The sequence below is a fragment of the Pygocentrus nattereri genome, chromosome 14, assembly GCF_015220715.1.
Source record: "Pygocentrus nattereri isolate fPygNat1 chromosome 14, fPygNat1.pri, whole genome shotgun sequence".
Taxonomy (NCBI): domain Eukaryota; kingdom Metazoa; phylum Chordata; class Actinopteri; order Characiformes; family Serrasalmidae; genus Pygocentrus; species Pygocentrus nattereri.
The window spans coordinates 14597636-14621759 of record NC_051224.1 but is presented as its reverse complement, the minus strand read 5'-3'; the positions used below and the strand labels follow the sequence as shown (position 1 = coordinate 14621759).

The window sequence follows — 24124 nt, the reverse complement described above, 5'->3', positions numbered from 1 at the left end:
CATGAGCAAAATTACAGACCTGGCTCATAGCCCCCCGCCCCCCAAGCTCGTTACAAGCTTGACTTCGTAACAATAATAAACAAAAAACTTTTGTGTATTACTATGTATATTATTATTAATTTCCCTTAACGCTCCATACAGGACAATACACAACACATTCTCCAAGAGTCTAAAGAACCCTTTCACTATGCAAAGAACCATTTAAGCAAGAAATAGTTCCTTATAGAACTCAATGTTCTAAGTACAACAATTCCCTTTACCACAGGAGCCCTTAAAGAACTATCTTTTTTTAAGAGTGTAGTTTTTTTTTAAAGTCCCCCTTCCTTAAAATAATGTAATAATAGTAGAAAACAAGTATATATTTCTATGTAAATTTTATTTGGCATATAGACAAGGATTTCACCACAAAAATGCAAAATATGTAAGGTTTATATCTCACACACACATAACAGTCAAACAGAACTAAGTATATGCACTAATAAAGAATACATAAAAAAGGAGATTAACGTGTAGCTATTTGTTAAAAATTAAACAATCAAGTCTGAGACATAATGTACAGACACTTTTATATGGCTTTAAAGAACAGACCAAGCCTGTACACACTCTACACTATTTATTTACCGTCTCACTGGCTGCACAGTGGAAGCTGCCTGAACACATATTTAGGTCTGTGCCCTTGTGTAGGTGTGTGTTTGTGTTATGGTGTGACTGTATTCTTCTGTGTTACATTCCTTCCGTGAGCTGCTCTCGCCTTGCGGTGCCACACATTAGACCTCAGTTACCAAAGTGGCACCTTCTGTGCTTTTCTTTAACCATTGGTTTCTCAGCATGCAGGAACATGTCTGTTCGTGTCAGTCCACTCTGACCGTGCAGGCTGACTAAGCGCATTCCTCGGTTCTATTCTTAGGCCTGTGCTCTCTATGTGTGCTATTTCTGACTGGGTAAGTTTTGTGGTGTTGGGTATTATTAGCATGAGGATTAGTATGAATTCCAAAAAGGGAAGGCTCAGTAAAACATACACACATCTTTCCCAATGCTTATCCATGGACCTTTGCTGACTTTATGAGCAGCTAGGTCTGAATTTTTTACATGCATAATATGCATCAAGCAGAGTTTTAGATTATCTTGCCTGATTTGGTACCAGATACCAGAAAAACTTGTGAAGGAAATGTGAATGTAACCAGAATAGTTATTTACTGTGTTGCTCTAGTGTTAGAAAGTTGAATAAAACTACATCAGAACAACTTAGGTAAGACATTTCCATATCTATGTCAGCTAATACATGTATCCTAATATACTGTTGGAATGACCCCATTTCAAATATTAATTGGCAAAATTTGGCAGCGTCTCATTGGCTAGAATATTATTTTAAGTCACAATGCACAAATTCACCTGAAAAGTCCAGTTTTCATGCTGTGTGCTTGTTTGTCCCTTTTTGTTCAATGTTCTTCCAAGTTGTGGGGGACTGGGGGGTGAGGGGGACATGCAAAAATTGTGGTCAGTTAATTTGGCACTTCCTACTTCCTTCTCCACGGTCAGTTTGTCCAGTTGTGTCATATAGAATAATGGACACTTTTTAAAACACAAAGGCACATCATAAAGAGAGCCGAAGTGTGCATCTGAAAAGAATAGGAAGTGCAAAAGGAAACCCTTAAAAGAAGAACTATGGATTACCAAAGATAGGAATGCACTTCACCATTAAATATGAGTGTTTCATTCTCAACAAACTTTGAAATCTGTCAAAATTCTTACCAAAGGAACTTTAGTTAGTATGACTGCTATTCAAAGTTTGTCCACTTCTATGTTTATGTGTGGCCACAAGGGTGTCAAGTTTTGGAAAAGCTGGCATGCTATCACTCCAACATTAGCACAGTACTTTAGCTATTACTGCATTCACATCTTGAAATGTATAATAAACCGACAAGAAGGAAATAAATAAAAAAAGAAATTGTGCACATAAACATACTTTGTCCCTTTAACTTTAGTCACTGTCAAACTCTAACGTCCAACCATGGCTTTCTTGCAAACATCCTCCAGTTAATTTCAATGCAATCTGTCACGAATCTAGCACACAGTCAATTACTGCAAACAGTAATTTCCATGTACAAAAGAACATAAAACCTGATGACTTAAAACTCCCTTATAATAAAAGCCAAAGGGTGTTCTGAGTTAATAAGATTTCTGCTCTTTTACCAAGCAGAAGAAACATTTTTCAAAATAATCATCTGTGCTACGGATGCAGCAGACAGAGATTGGGTTTTAAAAAGTACGACATATTCCTTTAATGCATTAAAGTTATTCTGGGGGGATAAAAACACAAATAGTGAGGTACCTGAAGTGTTCAATAAGACACTTTAGGAAGGCAATACTGGCAGTTGACCTGGGTACACCTAAGGGCACATGCACAGAGGGAAATACAGTGATTATATCACTTATATAAAGAGTGTCCTCTCGTGCAGTGCGGAAAGCTAACGGTCACCATTACATAATTATAGAATTCATTAGCATAATGAGGATAAATGAAGTCCCTCTACTGTCTGTCCATAAAGACTCCAGCATCAGTTAATAAATACCCCACTCTCCCTTCTTATTCTATCCCTCGTCCGTCATCCTTTCTCTGCTTCTTTGGCTACTTTGTTTACAGTTCTGTGTCCTCTTCCTCATCCTCATCCTCATCTTCCTGCTGTGGGAGGGGCCTATAGTGATCCATTCCCAGTGGCAGGAAGGTGGAGTGCGGCCGGCTGCCGGCCTCGTTCAACATGGGGAGGTGGTTGCTGAGTTCAGGCTCAGTTGAATAGCATTTGGAGTACCGTTCTCTTTGCTGCTCAGTCATGCCTGCTTCTTCTGGTTGATCTTGCCTCTGGGTTATCAGATAATACAGGTATCCTACAGGCACTGGGAGAGAGGCGGTGACTATGAGCACAGACAGCATCACCAACGCCCATCCAGGATACTCCAGGCTAGTCTCAGAACCCTTTGAGAGAAGGACAGAGACAGAGAGAGAGAGAGAGAGAGAGAGAGAGAGAGAGATTTAAAGGGGCCGTATTTTAGAGAACTTTTGCTTTACCTTTTTTAATTAAAAGATTTTTATGTACTGTGTAAGCATTAAGTATACAGACAACTGAAGTAGTAGCTGCAGTTTTTTTTTCACCAACATCTCTGAATATTTCAGCTAAATTAACAGTTTGTTCTGAACATTTCAGCTAGACTGAGTTTTGAACAAGGCCTTATGTTGGGCAGCCACTTAGAACAGATCACTTACATATATCTAGGCACAATTAAAAAATAAGTTTAATTCTTAGAATAAAGAAATTATAATGTAAAAATGAATTAAAAGTATTAAACCAAAAAGGCATTATACGGAAATTTCATTGAAAAAAAAATACAAGAAAAATGTAGAAAATGGCCCTTTAAATAACTAAGAGCTACAAATAACCAATAAGGAGGCAAAAAATGTTCTCGTATATAAATGGTTGTAATCACACAACCATGCAAGGCAGCTAGAGCAAAAGAAGTACATAAATTTCCTATCATCCAGCATCTAAAAAACCTTAATTAGCTGGTCCTACAAACTGTGCCATTGTGTATTACCGTGGTGTGGTTCCATGCTGTATAAGTTGGCCATTTGAAGACAATTTGCAGTACACTAGCAGTCAGCAGACCCACCATAGCCAGCAGGCATACATACTTCCACATGAACTTATAAACCACAGGGGGGCGCCAATGCAGCATCACTGCTACATCATCCAGAAATCTGCAATACATAAACAGAATCTTTAATCTCTAAACACAGCTTTACAAGATTTCTTCCTTGGTGCTCGAATTAACAGAAATATCAAATGTACACCAACTGGCTGTTTCATTAAGTTGACCTTATAGTTTCTACACTCATTGCCCATTTTATCAGCTTCACTTACCATATAGGTGCACTTTGTAGTTCTACTACTACAGACTGTAGTCCATCTGTTGCTCTGCATACTCTGTTACCCTGTTCTTCAATGATCAAGAGCCCCAAAGGACAACCACAGATCAGACAGTATTGCTCTGTGGAGGTCCTATGGGGGTCCTGACTATTGAAGAACAGGGTGAAAGTGGGTTAACAAAGTATGCAGAGAAACAGGTGAACTACAGTCTGTAATTGTAGAACTACAAAGTGCTCCTATATGGTAAGTGGACCTGATAAAATGGACAATGAATGATGATACAAAGTAGTTGCACTTAATGAAGTGGCCTGTTGATGTACAATAGACAGTATCAAATTAAAATGAAAAGAAACAATGTACAGTGAAGAGTAAACACAGTTCCATTATAGACTCATGTATGAATAGTATACACAGCTGCATTAATTAATTAATTAGATTAAGAGACCCTTATTAGTCCCACAATGGGGAAATTTCACCTCCGCATTTAAACTATCCGTGAAGTGAAACACCACATACACTCTAGTGAGCACACACACACTAGGGGGCAGTGAGCACACTTGCCCGGTGCGGTGGGCAGCCCAATCCGCAGCGCCCAGGGTGCAGTTGGGGGTCAGTGATGTGCTGTCAGGCTCTGGGGATCGAACCGCCGACCTTCCTGTCACGAGGCTGGTTCCCTAACCTCCAACCCACGACTGCCCCATTATAAATAAAATGTTTATCATATGGCCACCACTGCAGTACTATGAACATGTATGTACATTTTTAGTATTAGGAAATTGCAGAAGTAGTCTTACCGATCTGCCCCGTAGATCCATGCCACACTGACTGTCTCAAAGATAACGACGATAATCAGAGGTAAAGTGGCAGAATAATCATCAAAAATGGTCACAAAATAGTTGCCACTGCGCTGTGTGAAGAGCAGCCCTATCAGAAAGCCCAGGACACAGCTAAACACTGTAATGCATACAAGACAAAACATTAGTTTAATACTGCAACACTCATAACGCATACGAGCTATGATAAAACAGCTGAACAATGCAAGACAAAAACCACACAGGAACCTGATTTAACACTGAAAACTGCAACACAAACACTCACATATTAGCTACAATTGTGTAGCTCAACAATGCAACACTGTTGCAAACACAAAAAACACTAAAGCAACTGCACATTAACACTGCTAAACTACACAACACAACCATTATGTCAGAGCTAAATAGTGTTACAATTACAGTTACACAGACACAACAAAACAATACAACACAGAAATATTATGAGAGCTACGCTAGTGTTCAAATGTTCTGATGTACCTGCTGTAGTAATAACCTTTTTTATATGAACAATAATTGGATTTTATAAATCGCTTTTGTCAGAACAAAACTTTGTATCTCCATTTTTGTGGATTTTCAGTTTTTGACATCATTTGAAAAAGCGTGTTGGCCTTTATATTGTGGGTAAAATTCATAAAAGATGGACCAAAATAAAAGGACAAAAATGATTTGAAAAAAGTCTGGTTCCATTGACTTATGTTGAAAATAATGTATGTTTTTTTCCATCTCCTGAAAAGTTACCATTTTGGAGATATGAGGTTTCGTTCCGACAGCAGCGATGTACAATAACTTGTACAATGTGGATTTAAATAATACAAAGTATTTACATGTGAACATGAAGCGAATAAAATGATGACAAATGTATTGTAATGATCTATTTACATTTATTTTTGTAAAGTTCTCTGCCTTATTTAATGTCCCAATAAAGCCATTTCTGGATACTAAACTTCTACAGATCTGATACATTTTCTGGACATGTCTAAATTTTCTTCCAAGTGTCCTTGTGACATTGTACAAGGCTAGAAAATGTGAACCACCAGATTAGTTTTATATACTTGAAAACTGATTCCAAACTTTTGAACACTAGTGCACATTTAAAAACACTTTAACACTGCACTTAAATACTACACATCAACAACCGGTAAAGCTGTTACAGTGCAATTACAATTTAAATCCTGCAAGTACAATACTATTACTGATTTTTTATTTATTGACATCACTCAAGTAGTGACAGGCACTTGCCACAACACAGGAACATCATAATAAAGCTGTTGTCCTAACAAGGTCACTTTGTCACAACAGACACAGACATGTTGTAGTTCCAACAAACTGGTACAGATACACCAAATAGATTGAGTGCATCTACATGCCAACTAAAATCTAAGCAACCCATGGTGTAAATAATGTAAATGGCAGTTATAGATAGCAGAGTTGTGTTTGCGTGGTTAGTGGTTAGACACAGAGCACAGAAGAGTTCTTGTAACAGGCACAAGACATCTTAAGCACAGAACAGCCAAAGCATGTGTGTATGTACCTGTGAGTATGGTCTTGTGGCGGCCCAGCAGTCTAAAGTTGTCCATGAGTGGAGTAAGGATGCCCTGCATGGTGCCGAACATGGTGGACAGCCCCAGATTAAGCAGCATGAGGAAGAACAGAGCTGACCAGAATGGACTGGCAGGGAACAGTGCCATTGCCTCTGTGAATGCTATGAATGCTAAACCAGTCCCTTCCACTCCCTGAGTGAGGAAGACAGAAGAACTGCGGAGTAAATAATCTTCTGTAATTGGCTGAACCCAGAGACCATGTGCCGTGCTGTTATTGTTATTGAGTACAAATCCTATGACACTTCAATCCAGGCTGTTTATGGTAATTTTGTTCATGGTAAATTACAAAGATTTATCCTTATGAATTAGGCAGTAAAATCTCTTTCAAATTACATAACAGAACCTCTTCTGTTGAAATGAATCCAGCTCTATTACTTATTTGTGCACATTCCTTTTTTCACACCAATGAATCTTAACTCAGATATCCTCCATAATGCAAAGTTGCACAAATGCATTGTACTTCACCTTGTTCATTTCTCTCTCCAGGTCGCAGTCAGTGATGTTTGGCAGCAGGCTGCCGTATTGGCTGTACCACTGCCTGTACTCCTGCAGGTCAATGGATTTGGGATCAGATATGTTGAACCACGGCCACCACTGCTGAGACAAGCCTGAAGCTGCCATCTCCATCAGCCTTCCCACATTTCTGCAAAATAACAAAATAATATTATATATGTAAAACACAGCCAACAATGAGGCTGAAATGGAAACACATACTGCAATTTCAATAAACACTGTTAACACCATTACAACAGTGCGCACACGTACATACTTACACTGCAACACACTCCAGGGCGATGTTCTTAGCTCGGAAGCCAAGCACCACAAAGACGACAAGCGAGGCCAGGACTGATGTCATGAAGTTGATAGTAGAGACCATGATGGCATCACGGTGACAGTTGTTGTGAACAGGGTTGTATGAAGAGTAAGCGATTACGGAGCCGTAGCCCAAACCAAGAGCAAAGAAAACTTGAGTGGCTGCTTGCCGCCATACCTGCACCTCCCCCCAGATCTCTAACTGCAAGAGAAAGAGAATTAGTTGCTAATTACTTAATAGAAATTATTCAAAATCTACTTATGTAAAAATGTGAGTGAACAATTGTGCATTCACATACTGGCCCTTAGAGGGGTTAAAAAGACTTCTTTGTTTTTATTACGTTTTATGAAGAGGCTCAGCAAATGGTCAACTTGCATGATCTTGTACTTATCACAAGCAGTGGTACACTTAAACAGCATTTAAAGAAGAGTTAAAGAAGCCTAGATGTGATTCTAAACAAGGTTCTTCATACTGCAATCCAAAGCTACCACTACAGGCCAACACACATCAGTCATGTTGCGCCATACAGCATGGAATATCACTGCTGTACTAGAATGCTTTGCACTGAGAGTGCTGAAAATGCTGAGTACAAGTTTTTCACATTCTACTTGAATGAGCTTAATAAAATAAAACTTTTAAAATAAATTTATCATGTTTGACATTAGTTTATCACCTCTTCACAAGCTTGCTGTTCTAGAGCTGAAAGATACAGTGAAAAAAAGGCTAGGCTAATAACATTAGCTGGGGTAAAAGACCATTAGCATTTGTCTGTTTATCTAAAAGGCTGGCTGCGTCCACTTCTTTTGAAAGCAAGGGACACTAGTAGCTTAAAGGTTGTTACAATTACTTTATTTAAAAAAAATAAAGAATTATAGTTTAACTTTTAGTGAATGATTAGTCTGCAATTTACATGGAAATAATGCATATTATCGTTTTTTCTACTGCCTTCTCTTATCGCAAAAAACAGAGCCTATTGGACACAACCATTTGTACACATTTTTTTATCACAGTGATTTTATGTAATTTTATATATAATATTTATCTTTATTCCCAATAGCATTTTTTATGTTTGAAATATATAGCATATAAATGTTTGAAAGTCTATGAATAGTTCATTATTGTTCATTTAATCTTAGTTTGGCTATTTTTTAAAAAATAACCTAATTAACTGTCAAATTAATCTGTAGATTACACAATTGCCAATACAATTGATAGGGACAGCCCTTGTAGCCGTGCACGCTTACTTTTTACTCACTTTAGGATAAAACATGTAGGTGATTCCTTCAATGGCTCCATCCAGCATCAGTCCTCTGATGAGGAAGCAGAACAGCACAGCATATGGGAAAACTGAGGAGAAGTACATCACCTGGAATTAGAAAACAAAGAGAGAAAGAGAAAGATCATCAATTATTTTAGACTGAATGTTTACTGTTGGCTTTACTGTTTATCATCATATACAATACATTACAATGAATGTTGACAGTTGATATTCCAAGGGCACAGGTTGAAAGATCATTTAAGTGAGCCAACTGGTAACATGAACAAATAAGTGTGTGCAAGAGTGTAAGAGTGTGTTGTAATAGTACCTTGGCAGAGGACTTGATGCCCTTGCTCATAGCCAGACAGACTATAGCCCAAGCAGCCAGCAGGCAGCCAGTTATGATGGGGTTAAACTCTCCAGACTGATCGAGAGAGTCAGAGATATCAAGAGCCTTACGGAACCAGAAATAAGAGGTGGGTGAGCTAGCAGCACACTCCTTCACTGAAAGAGTGAGAGAGAGAGAGACAGAGAGAGAGAGAGAAGACTTACATGTTAGATAATACACACAGATGTACAAATCCTACTTACAGAAGTAATTTAATATCCATATCAATGTATGAATATAAATATAGATTCTGAACACCTGGCTAAAGGGAACGACATTGTTTTTGCAAGAAAAATATTGTGGTTGCTGCTCATTACATTACAATGACGATATTGCTGCTGTAAGAAAATCTCACCTCTCCAAAAGAGTAATTTTACTGAAAGACCAAAATCCTTACTCAGAGTTGGGAATCTGGTGGGAATATGTAATTGCAGGCAAGCTGCAGAACTTCTGTAATGTCAGGAGGAGTCTGTAAAACGTCTGCCAAATCTGTCACACAGCTTTGATTTTTGAATGAATATTTAAGGCCTTAAACATGCAGCAGTGTATTCCTTCCCTCATTTTTAAGTCAATATAACCGGAATCTATAATCTTAGTGTATTTTCCTTCCATGTTGTGGTGTATTTCAGAGTGATATGGTATAGTATCAGGGAGTATCTCTTGGGTCTGAGCGATTTCACTGCATGATAAGTGGGGGTGGTGGGAGGTGGAGGAGAACCATGTCATTAGTGGTTAATATTATTTTTCCTGCTCACTGATGCACAGAGATGTAATCAGAACTCAGAAGATGTATTAGAACAGGGTGAAAGAAAACAGAAAAACTAAAGTTTTGTCTTCAGACTGATACAAGAAAACTGATTTTTTAAATACAACTGCCACTGAAGATAAACCTCTGATAAACTGTGCCTTTGTGGTGTTTTTACAGGGGATTTGGTACATGTTGTATATTAAGGAGTGATGATTGATTGATTTAATGACTTTGCAATACATATAGAGACATGCAGTCATTTGCAAATATTTGGGCACCCCTGAGTCAAATTATCAGCAAATATTTTTTTGTTTGCTTTTTTTTTGAGTCATAAATAAATGCATCTTCAAATGCACTTCTTCACATTTTAATACGCAATCACTCTTAATTTATTGAATGTAACATATTAGAAGAAAAAAAAGTAAAACATAAAATGTGGCAATAGTTATGGCACATATTATGTTTTATGTTTTTTTTCCCCCAATATTTCAAACATTGTGCTATAAAATTCGAAGAAAAATGACATATTTATGGCCATGCCCATCAACGTATTTTCATGTAGAGAATTAATAGAACACATCATTTGAATTTGTATTTCAACTTTTGCATATGACTTTATGTACTATATCTGGAGACATACCTGTCTGGTTGCTGCTTAGTTCCACAGGACAGTGTTGCCATGGTAATGGGTACTGAAAGGAGTTCCCCAAGTAAAATAGAGACCAGGCAATGATAACGTTATAGTACAGAGCCACAAAGAAACATACCTGAGAGAGAAGGAGAGAATGAGAAATAGACACATAGACAAGGTATGTTAATATGTTTAAATATAGAGTGGGTTTCTATTATATAACAGTGCAATCATACACCAGCACTTCCTCACCCACACATACAGTCTGAGCAAGTCTGAACACTTAAATACTGCTCTCCAATTACTGACGAAGTAAATACTTGACCTGATCACACAGAGAAACACACACACACACACACACACACACACACACACAAGACTGCACGTGCAGGAGTCTTTCTGTGTATGAGCTGTTACCTACACCACTGACGCTTACTGAAGTGTCTAATTTTAGAAAGCAGTGCTAGACAGTGGCCTCATCCGGAGCTATGGCTAATGTCTGACCAATAAAACCTGACCATGAGTGGGTCATTTAAAATGTCTACAACAAACACTCATCTGAAACTATTTCTAATGAAATTCCACAGCTTTCCCCCTTACACAAATACCACACTTTATTTGTGCATAGTGTCTTGAAGCCAAATCCAGTTTTAAAATTGCTTAAAAGATTTTTAGTGAGCTGATATTAAAATGGACTAAATTTAATTTTATAATGTTGTATTTACTACTTCATTATAAGTTTACAGTGAACAACACACTGACCACAACAAGGAGCAAAACAGATTTCGGAAGTGGGGGAGCCCTATTTTATCAATGGGTGTCAACAATGTGGGAACATTTTTTAAATGATGCAGTAAGATTTTCTCAGCAATGATATAATGAAAATATTCTTTTCACAATAGGATATGAAAATATTGTCTGATTACTTTCTGACAAAATTACACTAGAGTTTAAACTAGCAAAGCAGCAAAACAGTTTCAAACCATGATGCCACCCATCTGACATTCAGAGACTGTTAGAATATGAATGTTTAGAGGTCTAACCCCTCAAAATCCCAGACTTATTACACACTAGGGCTTATTATTCAAATACTACAGGAACTTTACTGCCAACTGGCTGAGCTGTTCTTAGGTTATAGTAGAGTGTAGCAAAACTCTGGGCCCACCGGTGAGTGCTGGCTGTTTAAGGGGTTAGCACAGCCCATAGTTAAATAAATTTCAGTAATATTTGGAAACAATTCACATTTGCATCAATGTACAGCACCAGAGCTCAGCTCCATTTGACTTTCACACAAACCAAAGGTGTTAGAGCTCAGCTCCAGGGAGCTCTGGCCCAATTTAACCTCTGATCAAAACAAATACTGTTAAACACTGAATTCCAATTAATAGCAATCAAGTGAGTGTGCGTTACCATGCAGCTGGAGTAGCCTATGCCGGCAAGGCGAGGTGAGATGTGTTTCCAGACTCCAATGCTGCCCTGTCGGATACTCTGACCAGCGGCCAGCTCCATGAAGAAGAGAGGAACTCCCACCACCAGCAACAACATCACATACAAGACCATGAACGCCCCTGTAGAGAGGTAGAGAGAGAGAGAGAGAGAGAGAGAGAGAGAGAGAGAGAGAGAGAGAGAGAGAGAGAGAGAGATAGATAGATAGATAGATAGATAGATATGGCGTTTTTCTTCCTATTGTTGTGCACAATTTACATTTATTTGCTAAGTTTAACGTATAGGGGAATTAATAAAACAAAAAATATAAAATGTGTAAATTTAAAAATATAAATTATTTAAATTTATATGGTTTAATTTTCCCCCGATATGTTGAATGCAGCAAATAATCAGTAATTGTGCATTAAAATGTGCAGAAGTATGTTCTCTGTAGAGGATGTTCTTTATTTGCACTTAGAAAAAATCAACAAAACGTCATTGGAGGGGGGGGCTAAACTTTCGCATACAAGTGTATAGTATGCAGCACTAATGCACTGTACCTATAGCATGAAAACTCATAAAAGTAGTTTTGATTCATTTTGAATATTGACACACACACTTAGAGATACACAAACTTGTACCTCCTCCATTCTGGTGGCAAAGGTAGGGAAATCTCCACACGTTGCCCAAGCCTACGCTGAAGCCCACCTGAGCGAGGACATACTGCAATTTACTGTCCCATGCTGGGCGATCCTCACCACCTTCCCTTGCCTCAACAGACTCTGCCCCACCTTCTGACATCAGAGCCACTGTAGAGTGGCTCTCCTCCAGCCCAGGACCATCCTCGTCACCAGGCAACGGGGGCTTCTCCATCTAGAAGGAAGAGAGCATGGTTGGATCTTAATGGAGATAAATGGGCTTCATTTGCGATATGTGAAGCAATATGTCATAGAATATGGCAGCACAAATTTTTATATTATGGATATTATATAAGCATGATTTGTGGATGTGTCTCAGATTATGAGTCAATGTAGGCCTACTGTATTTCAGAAAGGACGAATTATGTGTTTCCTTCCTTCTCTTCAGTATCACAAGACAATGAGAAAGGATCTGCAGTCTACATTTCTAGGCAATAATACTGTGTGAATAAAACCATATAAATCTAGTCTTGTCTCAAAAGAAAATGTACATGAATGTAAGACAAACTATAATTTCATAAACCCATTACATATACAAGATATAATAATAAATATAAGTTGATTTGTAATAAAAATCATGTATTCATGTTTCTCAGGTTGCACTTGGTATTTGCTATTCACATGTTCAGTTCATAGTTTAGGACTACAGGCATTGTTTTGACAGTTTGTAACCACTCAAAGAACTTAAACATGAACTGTATTATTAAATGGTTAAAATGTAAACAAAGACATGGTGTGAAATGTTCCATCATACAGAAACTTCCGAAGTCTGAACTGCTCACAGAGGTGGTGATAGGAACCAGATGTCTCAAGAGTTTAATGCCTCTAAAAACTCCCTTGCATAAAATTATTACACTAAATATATAGTTCTCAACACTTTTCCTGATGTCTGAGACAGTGTTTTGCAATAGCTGTGAGACACAATTTTAGGTTTAAAACATCAAAAAAAAATTCCACTTACAGCAGAAGGGTACATGGAGGGCATACTAAGGCAACGTCATACCTAAATAAAAAATATTTGTGAAAGATTTACCAATATTACATGTAAAAACTCAACAGGCATGTGTAGGCTCACTGGTGTTTTTGGATAGTATATGTGGTTGCATTTGTTTTGTAGACATTACAACCCCTGGTTACTTTTCCCACCATTGAAAATAAATCTGAGAAAGTTTCTTTATAAAGAACTATTTCTCATCAAACCTCTCTGAGTAGCCTTGTTTACAACTCAAAGGCTGAACTTCACAGAACAATTCTGAAAAATGGTTGGAATTCCCCTTTAATACATAAATGAGGTAAGCTAGGGTTTGCAGTTGTAATATGAGGGTTGTACTCTCAAATCTCAGATAACAATCACACTTGAAGATTTACAAATGATGCACACTGCAACATTCACAGCAAAGTAAAAAAAAAAAAAACACACGCCACACTCCCAATGCCACTGCTTTACTAGGGCATGTCTGATGTCTGATGGGGCTGCCTGAATAAGTGAAAGATAACTTGCAGGTAGCCAAAGCAGCTAACCCCTTAAAATTCAATGTTAATTCCACACTAAAGCTTATTATTCAGTAACTACAGGGACTTTAATGAAAACCAACTAAGGTATTCGAAGGTTATAGAAGTGTGTGATAGAACTTTGGGCCTGCTGGTGGGGCCATTTAAGCGGTTAATGCAATGTTTGTCTAAATCTTCACCTTAACCCATATGTAGTTGGCCAGCCATGTAAAATGATACCCCACCAAATAACATTTTGTATGACGTATAATCATCTATATATAGAAGTTGGTATAGCATACTGTGTAATACTGCATACTCCATACAGTAGAGAGAGCCTTGATTCCCAGTCAGGGCAGGTACATCACGCTACACCAACAAGGGTCCTTAAGCAAGACTCCTAACGCTAAGTAACATAATTAAGTTATTCTGGATAAGAAAGTCTGCCAAATGCTAAATGGACAATATTTTTTTTTTTTATCTATGCAACCTCCTTTTGTTCACTTTTACAGATAAAGGTTATGTCATACAGTGACAGAAACTACACCAGCAACTGTACTTGAAATGACTAAATGACACAGCACAATCTGAGTCAAATGTTTGATGATTTAGGCTGCAGTTTGCAAGAAGCCAAGCAGCCACTGCAAGTTTCCATTACTTTCCATTGCTAGCTAATTTAGCTTTTAGCTACAGCGCAACAGTAAAGAAGAAGAACTTCAAACACATCTTTTCTGATACCTACATTTGTGGCAAGGGGGGAACCATGTAAACCTTTTTTGGACTGAATCATCATTTCAAGATGACTAACTGTATTTCTGGTAATTGTGGCTACATTGAACCAACTTAAAGAGTCGGTAATCTTTTTTTCCTGATTTGGATATTTGAATGTTTTACTAGTTTTACTACATATAATGGTAATACGGTGGAGGTTTTGCAAGGGCGCTGGATCATGAATCACTGTATCTTCTTGTGGGAATGCTGTGATTTTGTGGAGTTAAATCTAATCCTGAACATTTTCAGACATGTAATCAGCAAAGCTAAAAGGTTTGGAAAAACAGAACGTGATCTGTGTAGATCTCTGTAGACTCAGTATATACAGATTATGTAACATGAAGTTGTATGTATGTATGTGTGTGTGTGTGTGTGTGTGTGTGTGTGTGTGTGTGTGTGTGTGTGTATGTACGTGTACATGCATGTGAAAATTCTCTGAACGTGAAGGTGCCTCCTTATACAAATACTTCAGCCACAGCAGGAACTTTATGCACCACAGGGGGAAAGAATAAAAAAAGCATCTAAATCTTTCTTTTTCACTCTCATGTGTCTTTTTCCTCATTTGCTCATGCTTCTGCTCTCTCCTTTGTGTCTCCTTTAATTATTTTCTTTTTCCCCTTTTCTGCTCCCCACCATGGATCATGTGAATGACTTTATTTTTCACTCTTTGCGTGAAGTGTAGTAAGGCAATTCAAACATATCAGCGTATTTACATGAGACAAGTCCAAGCCTCTGCATAGGCAACATTAGTTTAAAAATTATTATAATAATGCTAATAGCCCAGTATGTAGCAGGTTTAGTATAGTTAACTAAAACCATTACTAAAACAAAAACTAGTGAACAGTGAAAAAAAAATGCTTGTTGACTGTACTCGAAACTTCTCACGGACACGAACACTAGGGGTGTTTTGAAAGTCCAGTCCAAGGTTCCGAAACAAGGTTCATGTTTTTGTTAAATTGCATACATTTCATCTGGTTAGTTTTGGTTTCACATTGCAATTTAGTGAGTGCACTAAAGAACTTTGCATGACACACCTACAACTGGTCATCTTTACCTATGTGGGCTGTGTCTCCCTATACTTAATATTGATTGGTTTGTGGTCTCTCTCTCATCCTCTCAGTGAAAATGAATGAATTAATGAATTAAGTGACCCTTATTAGTCCCAACAGGTATAAGTTTTGGCATTTTTATGCATTTTGTCAAGTTGGCTTTTGACTTTTTCTTTGGCCCAAATTACAATGAATTATTTCCTCCTCTTCTCATGTGCTATCACAGCTACTTCTCTTCCGGTTCTTTTACTTCTTCTATTGTTTATTGGCTGATAGCAGCCTGCCTCAGCTTTCTGTAATTGGTCTAATAATAATAAAGTCCAAACCATCCAATAAAAAGTGTTTTCACTTTTTCACTTTCACTTTCATCTCTTTAGTTCAGACCAAATTTTGGTCCTTTTATCTGAACCACAGCACCAGACACCTTTCACACCTGCTATTTTGGTTCGGACCTAACTGAAAAGTCCAGACCAAACAAGGTAGGTATTTTTTCATTCAGAGCATGAATGAAAGCTTAGAAGTGGAACTCTTCTGTGTTTGCCTTCAAGGAAAGCTGGAGCCAAACTGAGCTCAGTGTTTTCTTGTGTTCATTTTATTCAAATCCTACTCTTCTTCATAATACTAAAAACTAAAACTGAAACTAAATAAAAACTAAAATAAAAACTAAACTAAAACTATTAACACACCTTCAAAACTAAACTAGAATCAAAAACTAATATGAAAATGAAATAAAAATAACAACTAATTAAAATTTCAAAACACTAACAATAACCCTAGTGTGAAGTAGACAGCGAGAAGCTTTCAGAGACCTTCCAATAAATGTATTTATTGTCTTTAAACTCTGCAAGTGTTGTAGCTGTACTCTTATTTCACTGTTAAAAGTTGGTTAGACGCAAAAGAGTTCAAATACTGAAACACCCAACTGAAATATCCAATCAGGATTTATTTTTCTTGGTATCTGAGGAGATAGAATGTAGTGAGCTAACATGTCAGATTAAGCACTTAATTAGGAAGTGACAGTGTAATAAAGAAATCACATTTTGATGTACAATGAACAATTTGGTGAGGGGAAAAAGTCACTGACTGGGAGTATGAGTGGTAACCTAGTCTAACCAATGCATTTCAGTCGGTCATTAGAAAGGGAAAACATTGATAGGTCTATGCCAGGGAGTCCCTGTAAAACTGCTACATACAAGGTATCCGGTAATATGTCTGTCACAAGTTTCAAATGAGACTGATGTGTCTGTGTTTAATCTGGAATAACCAATAATGTTACTGTGAAATGCCATTAGCTTAGAGCCAACATAGTACTAAAATCTCATAAAGGTGCTAGCAGAAACTAGCATTATTGTAGAATAGTTTTTTGTAGTTTTGGCATTTACATGCAAAATTTAGAAACAATGACCTTCAAAATATGCCAGTTACTAAATAATTTAATAGTTAGCACTATTGTTGGGAGAACGCAGGTCTGATCAATGACAATGCCACAGAATGACCCTCTTTCGCACCCCAACAGTCAACGCAGTGATTGCCAAAACAGGTGTCTATTAGCTGACCTAACAGAATTGGCAGTTAATACTCTTCATCAAGTGCATTGAGAGGATGTGTTATCAGCAGTGGTGCTTCACGTGTCTCGGAGGAAGCTTGTGCACTCTTCATTCTCGCAGCTAGGTAGCAACATGTGAAGGGGCACAGCTCATGCAACCTGGCTGACTCACTCTGGGCTCTGCTCACTCTTTAAGATGGCCCTGTTAGTACTGGTCATGTTCTTAGATGTTATCAAAACAGGATGCACTACGTTGATGCAATCTATGACAAATTAGCCAAAGTGAGGGCAATGTGAAACCACACCCAAGAGAAGAATGTGAAAACAAAAGCTAAAATAAACAAACCAACATAAAAAGGTAGTTACCTCTCCTGAGATAACTGTATAATTATGTGATTCAAACTCAATGTCTATGACTGTAAAACAGCACAAATATGCAAATATTTATGCAAATATTAATGAAAAATGAGGTGGATGAAGCAGATCTGTGTAGTTCCTTCTCACCAGACCAGAATTCAACAACAAGCAGAAGGCAGAAGCCTCAACTAGCATAAACAGCCCCAACTCCAATGAATGGATTTTGATGTGCATATACAATAGGGATGGGGGAATTATAAAAAAAAAAAATTATCAAAAATGCAGACTTGCTTTGCTCTGCTTTAAGCTTTAGCTATAGCCACTTTCCTCCCAACTCCGCCAGGACACTTTACCTCAAAAGCAGAATAGTTTCTTGTAAAACATCTCTCAACATTCAACTGTTTTATGAGGCTGAAGTCGCTTCTTATTTGAATTTTCCTTATCCACTTTAAATGGTGCCTGCGGCGCCAGAATGTAAACGTGGCACCATTTAAGGTGGAACAGGGAAATTCGAAAGAGAAGCTGACTTCAGCTTCACTACATTTTTGTGTTTGAACCAACTGCAGTTCTTATAAATGCAAATAAGTCCATTCATCTCCAGATGTTCATGTTCTCATCTTCATCTCTCTCTTTGCCTTTTCTTTCACTACTAACCAGGTGAGAGTGCGTTGCTATGTAACCTGAAATCTGAACAACAGTTCTCAGTCCTTGAGAGCCAAGGCTTTTGCGCTATGTTGCACACTTTGGAGCCGAGATACAGTGTCCCATCTTGAAGACATTTTACTGACTCAGCGATGCCCCACTCTCTACAATGAGACCAAAACCAAAGTTACAAAATCAAGAAAAATATAAAAGAAAATGGGTATGATAGTTGTAACATGCCACTGGATCTTATGTCACCGTAACAGTGGATTTTATCACACGAGTGGCAGCCTGCATCTGATGTGCTCCAATCAATAGCAATGAATAAGACCTTTCCAGTTTACTTGCCACATCCCTTCCATTTGATAAAAGATATTAGAATTAAAATAAATTCATTATGGATCATTACAAATACTTTGCTTTAAAAGTACCAAGTCCTCACACAGTGAGAAAAAAAGAAATCCTGTGCAGAAAAAAAAGATGCATCGATAATCATTTTATAATCACATCACAGCCTCTGAATCATAACTGAATTGTAAAAGTGCCTAGAGATTCCCACTCCTACTATATAATGACCTCATTCTCGGATTCTAAAAATTGAGTCTAGTTGATTACAAGAAGGATTTATTTGCATTTGTAAGACATTTTGTAAGCTAAACAAACTTTTCCTCAATTGACATTTAGTAGTAGTTTCATAAAGACCCACTTCAGTTCCATAATGGAGTTTACTTTGGCCTGATGATATTAAAAAAGAGCAGTAAGCAAATTGAATCATGACTAATGCTCTCATGGGGACGCAATTAGTAAAGCTGAATGAAGTGGCACTCCTATTGGAACAGATGGTTTCTTACTGAGGCAAGTCCAAAACAACAAAATGTCCACTGAGAAATTGGTAATTGGCTTGCCATGTAACCAACTAATTAGCCCCTACACAAGTATGCTTAAGACTAGGCTCACCTTTTTACCTGTTAGTGTGTATTAGCAAAATCTTTCAGAAAACTGTACTACTTCAATGGTAAGAATGCAAGTATTCTTTGAATAGTAAGCATACTTACATGGAATAAAAGTTGATAGCACATAGTTTGCATAATCATTCCTGAATCCCACTAGTTTGTTTTTAGCTCCGCCCACCAACACACTTCTCTATGGCCTGCAAGTTGAACTTAGAAACCACTGATGCTTATTGTTTGAATTTTCCATTCCACCTTAAATGGGGCAGCAGTTACATTCTGGTGCCTCAGACACCATTTCAAGGCGGAACGGGAACATTTGAACAAGAAGCTGTGAATGAGAAGCTTCAGCCTCGTGAAAAGTCAACCGTTGAGAGACTTTACTTAAGTCCTGAAGGGCAGGGTCCCTGTAGAGTTTGATGATTTTGCTACTCAAGCACACTTGATTCAACTCATCAGTTATGTGGCAGGTTTGGCTAGTGTGCTAGAGCAGGGAAATGAACAAACTCAGCTGGACTCCAGCTCCCGGTTCCCCACCCCAGCCATAGAAGGACCACTTTTGGTTCCCCAAAGAACCTTTTAACAGACATATCTTTAAAGAACCATGTTTCACCAAGAATTTTCAAAATGTCTGCAAAATTCAGTTGTTGAGATGAAAACAGAGGAATTCAGAGTGGTTTTGATGTGCAATGATGCATTGTAGTAGAGAAATGTACAGACTTGGATTTCTTTCCAGTGGTGGGCTTACAGGGGTTTCATTGTCTTCAACACAGATACAGGCATTTTATTTGCCATCCAAAATAAACAGTCATCCTGCACGTCTTTTGTTTTTCTTTGGGTGATATTTTGCTTGCATGTAGCTCTCCATCATGGATGTATTTAAAAAAATAAAACAATGTTTCAAAAATCAGGTTGAGCGTTTGTCACCATTTCATGTAATAACTTTCTGTCACAGCAAGCATTAAATACTTTGAACGTCATGAGTGAACGATGTGAGGTTTCAATAGAATAGTGCACTTTACATAAAACTGCTCTAGATTCATTTGTTTACATCATAACAACTGAATTTTGCAGAGATATTGGTGGAATTCCCATGAGTGTCCATGGTAAGTTTACCTATTAGAACTGCTCCGCAATTGTACGCAGTATAGTCGGTACACTAAAGGTAGAAGATAAGGAGTACCTAATGTGTTGTACATGTTTCCCTTTAATTTGAGATAGGTCTTAGCACAGGGATCCCATGTACGCCCATGTGAGAGTGGAAAAGTACAGAACACTGTCTGGCAAAGAGAGAAAGAGAGAGAGAAAGGGAGTAACAGGGGGTGTGAAGGGGGTGGGTCACTGCGTCAGCAACAGGGTCTTTCTAACCTTACTGACTGACTGACAGAGAGGCAAAAGGAACAGCAGGAAAGAAAGAGGGAGGGGAAAGAGTGAGAGAGTTACAGTGTGTGTTGATAGGGGCATGGAATGATTTGAAGGTGCCTCTTACCTTGACACAAATGCTGGAACTGTGAAAAAAGTAATTTATCTTAAAACTACATAAGTCAGTCCTTTTCTTACTATAGCAGTCTTCTTTTACTTCTAGCATACCTCTGTCCACAATACTGCAAATTCCTTAACACCCCTTCTCCTCTATTTCTATATATAGCCTTGTAGTGGTCAAGTGACCAGTATCCAGAATGATGTTGCCAGCATGTGTTCAGAAACTTCTCAAACTTCAGTGCATACGCGCAATGCATTGACATACAACACAATGATCTCAAGTGACTTTCCATTACTCTAACAATAGTGTAAACCTTTTACACTGCTGTACAGACACTCCAAATACTCAACATGGCAATGACGACACTAATGTTACTCTCCTTTATTTTGATAGCTTCGGTGCTCTGCCATTACCACTGAGCAGGTCCTTTCATTGGCTGGGTTCTCTGTAGACATCTCCAGAGGACTATTTTCTATGTATGCAGATGTGTATTTACAAGACTGTACAAAAGTTGCACTTTATTTATATAATTTACAATCAAAACGTCCATTAAGTGTGAATTATTCGTTTTTCAGGAGAGATTTCTAAGGGGATTAGATAGAAGATAAACCATTTGCATAAGAATGGAGAATGAGAAAGGAAAATAAATGAAAAAACAGGAATTTTCAAAGCTGAAGTTTAAAGAATTTTTTAAAAATACAGAGAAAACTCTTAACAACTGTGAAAGACCTGACAGACCACCAAAACTATCAGATGAACAGTGAAGCTTTCCTCTTTGAGAGAGAAGAGAAAATCAAGCTGCTTCAGATCTGAAAAAATCCACAGGTGTTTCTGCCCATCCTTCCACTGTGAGAAGACAAATCAGCGCTTTGGGTCTGAAAGGATGTGAAGTTTTACAGAAGCTATTACTGAGAAATTACTGCTACTGTTCTCAGAACAAAGGTCTGACAGCCCCAGTCAGGAGTCTTTATCTCAATTTCATTGAACGTGCTTTTGATTACTTGGATCAGAAAACTCAACCAATGTCTAAGACTGAACTTGGAAGGAAAAATATTGCTGCACATTTCTTTAGAAAACTAAAAGCAAGTCTCCTGAAAAGAATAGGAAACTGTAATAAAGGAAAAGGCTGGACAAGGCTTCTATTAACAAATCTATCTAATCTTCTGTTAAATACATGTTTTCTGTTTTTTCACCTGATGTTTAATTGATAATAAGTTTGTAGTTTGATAATAATTGATAATTTGAGAATCATATGTACTGCTATGTGAGAGTGGAAAGAACACATGTATACGAAGTAAGATCCCAATATACGCTCACACACACACACACACACACACACACACACACACACACACACACACACACACACACATATATATATATATATATATATATATATATATACAAACATCCTGCCTTCCGCCCGAAGACTGCTGGGATAGGCTCCAGCACCCCCCCGCGACCCTGACAGAGAAGCGGCTTAGATAATGGATGGATGGATACACACACACACACACACACATGTATATATATATATATATATATGTGTGTGTGTGTGTGTGTGTGTGTGTATATCTTTCTTTTTCCTCTTAGATATTTATCTATTTTTTTTATTTAAATTCTATATGGCGGCTATGCACCTAAGATTTTCACTCACTTTCCACCTGTGTAAATGTGATGTGACAATAAATGCGATTTGATTTGATTTTATTTGAATTAGTTTGTCAGAGAAATATATTTTCCTTCTTTCTGGACATCAGCTAGAGTAGTTAGCCTAGTTAGCAATGCTTTGGATCATTGTCCTGCTGGAAGATCCAAACTATGGCCCAGTTTAAGCTTCCTGGTGTTGATTTTATTTCTGCTGATACTTGATTGAGTCTGTGATATAATTTCTTTTGGATAAATCATTCAGGGCCCTTGGAAGAAAAGCAGCCCCACAGTATTACAGATCCACCAGCACACTGCACAGTGGGGATGAGCTACTTTTCTGCACGGCTATCTTTGTGTCTACACCACCAAACTCATCTTCAGTGTTTCTTGCCTAAGAGCTCAATTTTGGTTTCATCTGACAGCAGACCACTGTCCCACTCAAAGTTCCAGTAAATGCTTGTGTTTGTGTTCTGTTTGTTGGTCCTTGACAGCTGAGACTTTCTTCTGGAACCTCCCAAAACAGTTTGTGGTTATATAAGTGGTGTTTGATTGTGGTTGAGGAGATGTTGTGACCCCAAAACCGAACTAATTTCTGTAATTTCTGCATCCTTGAAGATTCTTTGTCCACTCAAACCATACTTTTCACTATCAGTATGTGGGTCAATATAGACATACGTCCCCTTCCCATATTGCCATATATATATATATATATATATATATATATATATATATATATATATATATATATATATATATATATAAACCTATTCAGCATGCAACAACGCAGACAGCTCTAGTGTTCGCTCATTAGCTCATCTGAAGTGGCAGCATCCATTACTTATCCAACATGAAACCCATTGATTTCCCATGGCTCTCTTCAAGTCATAGACCATGCTATCAAATGTGTTCCTCTGCAGGCTTTTGTGCTACTGAACTACTTTAACTAAAAAGGAGTGCTACAAGCTTTTATCCTTCTCCACAGTTACCTGAATATCGGTTCATTAACTCTTACAGACACTTGGATATCACAATTAGTTGAAATACAGTTCTGGAAACGTTTATAAAACTTACTTTAGTTCAACAATGATCATGACTAAAAAACATGGACAGGTCACATCTGGCCAATATCTCAGCTGTTTAATAAGGTTAGTGTTGGTGCTGATACCAGTCAGGTATGTTGGATCAGTGCATCGCTATTACGATTTCATTGTAACCACAGACTCCTTTTTTAAGGCTTTACACCGTCACACTGGGGCTGTCCCTTTCCTTGTCCAATGTCTCCAGCCTGACAATCTGACAGCTGGCTTAGCCAATGTTCCAATGTACCAAATCTCAGTGTACAAAAAAATCTGTTAAATATTTATTTGCTTAAGGCAGATCATTGCTTACCACATCTGAACCAATATATTCACCTGATTCCAAAGAAGGCAAGTGCAGAAAGTGTAGGCCTCCTGATGTAAAACATCATTAATTATTACTTTCTGATGTGTAATGCAATGCAATGACTATAGAAACTGAAAAAGAAGAAATGCAGTGCATGTAGAGACTAGAAATGCCCCTGTTGGCTTACAGCTGCTTACCTCACCTCCTCCTGTGGTGGCGGGGGGGTTTCTCTGCGCGCTCGCGCACACTCACTCTCTGGATATTTGTCTTCAGCTTCTCCTGTGCGGCTGTTTCTTTGCCCGGTTGCCTCTGTGTTGCCAGCTCAGGTGGATTTATCTGTTCATCATTCGCTCAAGTTCAGTTTGACTTCGAAGCCACGTTGCTGTGTTTCGAGCTGATAAGTCACCAAACTTTAGAGCCGCGACGCCTCGCTGCTTTTGATTGGAGCTCTGCTGGAGGAGGTGTGGCCACGTGGATCGGAGC

The 24124-nt window shown here is 38.0% G+C and overlaps 1 protein-coding gene across 4 annotated transcripts; it reads right to left on the bottom strand.

Moving 5' to 3' along the window:
* Window positions 1–357: 357 nt before the first annotated feature.
* Window positions 358–24104, bottom strand: slc6a16a (solute carrier family 6 member 16a). 4 transcript variants are annotated; one of them, XM_037544482.1, is made up of 12 exons: window positions 23829–24104; window positions 12263–12494; window positions 11607–11764; window positions 10206–10332; window positions 8758–8933; window positions 8427–8537; window positions 7131–7372; window positions 6823–7000; window positions 6288–6489; window positions 4718–4877; window positions 3592–3754; window positions 358–2974 (listed from the first exon to the last, which is right to left on the bottom strand). In XM_037544482.1, exons 2-12 carry the CDS (start codon window positions 12492–12494, stop codon window positions 2639–2641), a joined length of 2085 nt encoding a protein of 694 aa, XP_037400379.1. In that variant the 5' UTR covers window positions 23829–24104; the 3' UTR covers window positions 358–2638. The 4 variants fall into 4 exon arrangements, with proteins under 4 accessions (XP_037400379.1, XP_017542194.1, XP_017542201.1 ...); XM_017686705.2 differs by having other exon boundaries at window positions 23839–24104; XM_017686712.2 differs by having other exon boundaries at window positions 23844–24104.
* Window positions 24105–24124: the final 20 nt, after the last annotated feature.

Excerpts from the sequence above, each read along its gene's own strand:
- slc6a16a (XM_017686699.2), bottom strand. The coding sequence starts at position 13,304 with ATGCCCTCCATGTACCCTTCTGCT. Across the intron at positions 8,934-10,205 it reads ACTAAGCAGCAACCAGACAG|TGAAGGAGTGTGCTGCTAGC; the intron begins GTATGTCTCCAG and ends TCACTCTTTCAG. Across the intron at positions 7,373-8,426 it reads CCTACATGTTTTATCCTAAA|TTAGAGATCTGGGGGGAGGT; the intron begins GTGAGTAAAAAG and ends TTTCTCTTGCAG.